This window comes from Eleutherodactylus coqui, chromosome 3, assembly GCF_035609145.1.
Source record: "Eleutherodactylus coqui strain aEleCoq1 chromosome 3, aEleCoq1.hap1, whole genome shotgun sequence".
NCBI classification, from domain to species: Eukaryota; Metazoa; Chordata; class Amphibia; order Anura; family Eleutherodactylidae; genus Eleutherodactylus; species Eleutherodactylus coqui.
In genome coordinates, this window is record NC_089839.1 from 259,394,449 (window position 1) to 259,400,448 (window position 6,000).

Sequence of the window (6,000 nt, forward strand, 5' to 3'; positions counted from 1 at the left end):
AGCTGCAACTGCCGGAGATGAGATAACTGATTCCAGTGGTTAGCTTTTTAGATACTGTTCTCAGTACTGATAGCAGCATTTAAAGGGCAAAACAGGGAATGTTGTCACCCGACTGGTCAACCTGCTATCCTTAGCTGGCTGCTGAGGTATTTTGGCAGCCTGGGGCCTTGTGAAGACCCTCAGGGTTGCCATGTGTTTTGCCTATTATGCCATGCCTGTAACATGGCTTAATTGTCTGCAGAAGTACATATACTACAATACTGAATCAGGACGTTAACTATTTTACTGTAGTTAATTACAAACTACTATATATGGTATTGCTGCAATCATACTGAGACATAGAATAAAGTGAACATGTTTTATCACACCATGATTGCTGTAAAAATGAAACTTCCAAAAATGGTGCTGTTGCATTTTTCACTCCACTTAAAAATGTAAACGTTTTTCAGCACGTTATACTCTGTTAAATGGTCACAATAAAAAAATATATATAACTCCACAAAAAAGATCTAAAATCCTGCACTGAGCAGGGTGTTGGACCCGATGACCCTGGAGGTCCCTTCCAACTCTACCAGTCTATGATCTTGTACAACTATTTTCCAGGCAAAATGTAAAAAAGTTCTTTTTTTTTTTTTTCTTTTTTGACACGAGTCGAGTAAACACAAATGGAAAACCAAAATCTCTGGTCTTGAATGGGTTAAGGGAAATTTACTTCAGTAAGCAATTTGGAAGGTTACTTCAACTTAAAACCATTTCACAGGTTTTATTTCAGTGTGGTATGAATAAGTTATGGATTTTTTTATTGCAGTTTAATCTTGCATACTCTGATTCCTGTATAATCAACTTTGGTTGTCAATACGAACTCGGTGGTGGTTTCTTTTGTATAAAAGGTGCACAATGTACAAACAAGCTTGGTCACCTTTCCTTATTTCTCTCCTTTCATCCTGCCTATGAGCAATCGATAAATACAGTGTGTACCAGTCTCTTTCCACCCCCACATAACATGCATGGCATTAAATCTCCTTCTAGCCTTAGGCCTCATGTCCACTTGCATGCAGCGGAATCCCTGTATGCCCACAGACATTGGGAGAAAAATAGGTTTTCCTACTATTCCTGCTCCCGTGCAGATCTTCTCTGTGCCAGACGGATCTTTTTTTTCTTCAGCACGGCGGATGTGTCTGCACATGCTGGACGTATGTATGTTTGAGACTCCTGCTCTCATGCGGAATTCGCGGCACAACAGAATGACAGCAATTAAAGCCATCCTGTGGAATCCGCGGCCAAAATGGAGCATGCTGCAATTTTCCTCCCTCAGAGTGAGTCCCGCACTCCGGGGAGAAAGTGGCATCCGCATGCTTTTAAATCATTTGCAGACGCTGATGCATCCCTATGGGCGGCTTTGATTTGCGGATCTCCCGCGCATCGAAGATGCAAGTGGACATTAACTTTACACTCTTATAACCAATGTATTAAGGCTAGAATAATTTCGGTTATGGAAAGTATTGTCTGCAACATGTAAAAGATGAAGGGAATGGGCAAAGAGGAATGTAGGTACTCGGAGGTGGGAAAAAAACTTATTATAAATATGCATAAATCTGGAGATTTCTTCATTTTCCTTCTAGGCAAAACTGTGCTTTGTAGCAAAGAACTTCCTGCAAAAGATTTAAGGGCATTATGTGAAGGACTGAGACAAGTGTGCATAGCCCCAACATCTGGGACTGAATCCGATGTCCAGAAACATAGAGCTGCATTACAAATGAGAATGGTAGAAAATCAAGATGGATGGTTTGTAGAACAGACTGGCGTACCACCTGCCAATACCAATAAAAGCTATGACTGCATTTCTTCTAATGCCAACATGGATTCTGGACAGTCTAATTTGAATGGCTGGGATAAGGTGCCCGATGAGGCTTACCATCTCCTAGACAGACTGCTCGACATGAATCCCGCTACACGGATCACCGCAGAAGAGGCTTTGTTACATCCACTGTTTAAAGACCTCTTCTGATTGGTCAACACATTGTTTCTTTATATGTATATTTATGGCGTATTTTATAAATTATTGTAATAAACATTAGAATCCATTTATTGTAGCTTTGTTTGATTTGTAGAGATGCAAAACATTAAGGATAAAGGCCAATCGAAAATCTTGCACGTTCTCCGAGGCAAATATTTTTAATGCCCTGTCAGAAATGTTCTTGCAGTGCGTCTTTGTTATCGCGAAGTCAGTAAACATTTTCAGGGTGAAAAAAAGATTGTAGTGTAAATACTTGATGAAAATCCTGTCTGAGATGTTTACACTTCTGTGACTCTTAGAAACTTTCCTTATAAGGTGTTAATATGGAGAAATAGCTGGTTTTATCTGAGATACGGATAAAGAATGATTAGTGCAGTATAATCAAACTTTATTCCGCTTGATTTTTTTTTTTTTGAGTCCGTAATGTTAATCGTGTACTTTTTACTGGCACGAGCTCCAGCATTAAAATGATTGCAGATGTTGGAGTATTGATTGCATAAGACGTTGAAACCCACAAAGCCCTGGGGCCCAGATCTTGGTAATTTCTGCTGTTTATATAATTTCAGCACAGCACGTCACTGAAGTGTTATTTGTCTAAACGAACGGAGTCCAAACTTGGCAATCGCTCTGCTGGTGCCTACAAATGTACTGTTTCCTCACACATTACTAGTTCACGCAGCCTGCTGGTTTGTCAAATTGTTTTTCTATGTTTATGGTATTGTCCTGTTATATCAATTAGTTCTTGATTGGAATTTGTTATTAGGGCAAATATCCTATAATATTTGCCCTAATAACAAATTAGGGCAAATATTAGGCTTCTCTACAGGATAACAAAAGGCTTATCCTGTAGAGAAGCCTATGGGAAAATGTATGCAGAAAAGGAGCCACACCTGAAATGTGCTGTTTTTTGGGGGGGGGGGGGGGGTGGAAAAGTCTAGGGCACACAAAGTGAGGCTATGCGGCATAAAAATAACACATTGTTTCACAATTCCCTGTTGCAAACCTATAGTTTTTATTGATAGTATTTTGGGGTACATATAATGTACCTCCCATGAGTAGGAATAATTTGAGTAGTTGGTCAGCTAAGAAAGAAATCCCTTAGGCTAGGTGCACAGTGAGTTTAAAAATTGTCTGTGCTACGTATACAAGAAACAGAATTTTTTTTTTTCCATCAGTGTGCAGCTAGCTGTGTGTGGCCTTCGAATTTGGGCCGTGCCTCCATAGTTTTATTTTTTTTTTTTTACGCCATATGCATCCATTGTTTTTACGTCTATAAAAAAAAAGGGTAAATCTGTGGGAAAAAGAAACTTGGTAGTGTTGCCACACAATAATATGGATCTGTATGCTATCTATATATAGTCCGTTTAAAAAGAAAAAAAGTGAATTAAACGGTCTACACAGACGAACTGCTGGTATTACGGGAGTCTTAGGCTAAATTAACAATGGCGAGCACGATATGGAGCAGTGAATCCTGCCCCCATATCACGCTCCCCACCATGAAAACTCCTCGCATCCGTGGGGAATTCACATGCCAAAAGAATGGGGTTCATATTTGTGTGTCTCGCAATGCACAAATCTTGTGCGGATTTTTTTTTTTTTTTTCTCCTCTCCTCGCTTTGTGAAGACAGCCTTACTCGGAGAAATAAAACAATGTTTCCTGGATGGCAGAAGATGAGCTATGAGCTGGACATCTGCATTACAGAAAGAAGATTGTGTATTTAATCTACTAACTGTTAACTCGGGCAGCAACACCTAGCTACCTTTTTATACGGGAAGATCTGTTGCCCAGCATATTAGCCAGGATGACTCCCTGTCTAGTGTTTCTTTTTAAAGCTCCTACCCCCAACAGATGCTGTGTTGTGTGAAGTCATCCTATTGTGCCCATAGGCACAGTAATCTACCATGCACCGCGATAGACATGTGCACACCACAGCTAGAGGTCAAGCCATCAGCAGCAACAATACCAGCAGCACTAGGTGGCATCCAAAGTGGGCAAGCTACAGGCAGGCAAACTCTGTGATGAATCACATGTGGGAGCACTGCCCACATCGTGATACCAACAGCTTAAGGTTTACCTAACCTACACAGGGTTAAAATTTCAGAGCAGCAACTTCCCTTGCGTGCTCATCACTGAAGAACCGTTTAATGCCTTAAAGGGGTTCTGAAATGAGTTTTAAAAATTCACACTTACCTGTTCCTCCCCAGGCAGCCTTATTACCGCAACTTCTTCCCTCCGATCTACTCTTGCAGTCCCCAGGGTTACGTCTCCTCTAGCCGGCCAGATCCTCTTCTACCTGTAACATTGTGTACATTGCCTGCATTCTCCTTCCTGCAGGACAATGTATGGTGTCACTAGGGATGTATCGTTCACTGCCTAGCAGGGAATGCAGAGACTGCGCATGTGCGCTGTCTCGCTGCAATTGTGTATATGAACACTCGTGGTAAGACAAGTGCATGTGCGCAGTCTCGGCAATAGCTCAGCATTCCCTGCCCTGCTAGGCAGTGAACGCTATGTCACTAGTACCGTCTTGTACACTGACCTGCAGGAAGGAAAATCCTGAGAATGGACACTGCATAACAGGAAGAAGAGGATTTGGGGGACTGGAGGAGCCAGGAGAAGGTGCACTAAGACTCCCTGGGAGGTAATAGAGAATTTTTTTTTTTTTTAAATTCGCAGAACCCTTTTAAGGATGCAACCTAGTTTGGTACTTAAGAAAGCTACGATTTTGGGGGGAAATTTCATTAGTTTTTTTTTTAATACAGTCATAACTTCTTGTTTTTATTCGACTTGACCATGTTAGGGCTTGCTCATTGCAAGCTGTAGTTTTATTTTTATTTGTACCGTTTTGGGGGTACATATAGTGTGACTTTTATTAATTGGGGACAGAGTGAAAAAACACTTCTGCCAATTTTTTGTTTTGTTAAAATATTTTAAGAGGTTTAAACAGTACAAGATAAGTTAGAAAGCCAAACCTCTCAGGGGATAGGGTATTTACACAGAAGACATGCAAAACCGAGCTTGACCACAAAGTAGTGGCATACAGGTTTTCATTAGCTAAGTAATGGACAAGGCAAGCCTGGAATGTGGAGAAAAGTGGACCATACTTGCCAGGTCTTCTGGAAAGCCTCTATTGTGCCTCTTATGGCAAACAACTTTTCATATTACATAAGTCTGGAGACCCACATACTGACAGCATGAATTGATAGGCAAGTCGACAACCACTGAGAAGCAATGGGCTTTCTGGCAGCAATGCAAACTTGCACTAACTTATGTAACGCGTTATTGCATCCTGGTGGTATGTGCTGGAATAATTGCGAGGAGTAACATGAAAAGGTTTATGAAGAATTCTGGAGATTAAATTGATCACCTTTCTCAAAAATTCTGGGACAAGTCCACCGCACATGCAGGTTTGACCCCTGATTAGTTCACCCTCTAAAGCAATCAGGGGGAGGATTTGTGGACCCTCTTGTAGTGCTGCACAGACTGACTGGCGACTTATCTGCAAGTCCTCCATATTGTATTTTGGAAGCTATATTGCCACCATGGAAAAAAGATATCAAGGCCACTTCAGTTCCAACATGATGGGCAACTGCTACTGGTTTCTACAGCGGTCAACAGACTCACGCGCCTAAAGCACTTTTGAACAGTGTATGTGCATTGCTTGAAGACTCAAGTGAACTTTTTTATTTGTAGATTTATTAATGTGAACAAGTTTTTGTGATCTCTCAGGTTTGAAGTGCAATTTACTTATGTACAGTGGCTGTATAAGCAACATAAAGTAAGTTTCTCGTGTCTGTATAAATAGCTAATGACAGTGTATAACTTCAGAACCTGATGTCCTTGGCAAAATCCCACTACAGATTTGGACTCTACATACTCTGTTTATTATAGTACACCTAAAATACCCCAAGTTGTAGACAAATTATTTTCCTGTGATCCGGTGCTATCATTCCAATTTGCATGATTCAGCGTTGATGGTTTT

The 6,000-nt window shown here is 40.9% G+C and overlaps 1 protein-coding gene across 1 annotated transcript in view; it reads left to right on the forward strand.

The window, feature by feature from the left end:
- The window catches only part of CDC7 (cell division cycle 7), a 46,208-nt gene extending 44,124 nt beyond the window's left edge, over positions 1–2,084 (forward strand). Inside the window, exon 11 of the mRNA XM_066597342.1 lies at positions 1,623–2,084. Coding sequence (XP_066453439.1) covers positions 1,623–2,008 — 386 coding nt within the window. The 3' untranslated portion in view covers positions 2,009–2,084. The remainder of the gene's footprint in view (positions 1–1,622) is intronic.
- The last annotated feature ends 3,916 nt before the right edge of the window (positions 2,085–6,000 follow it).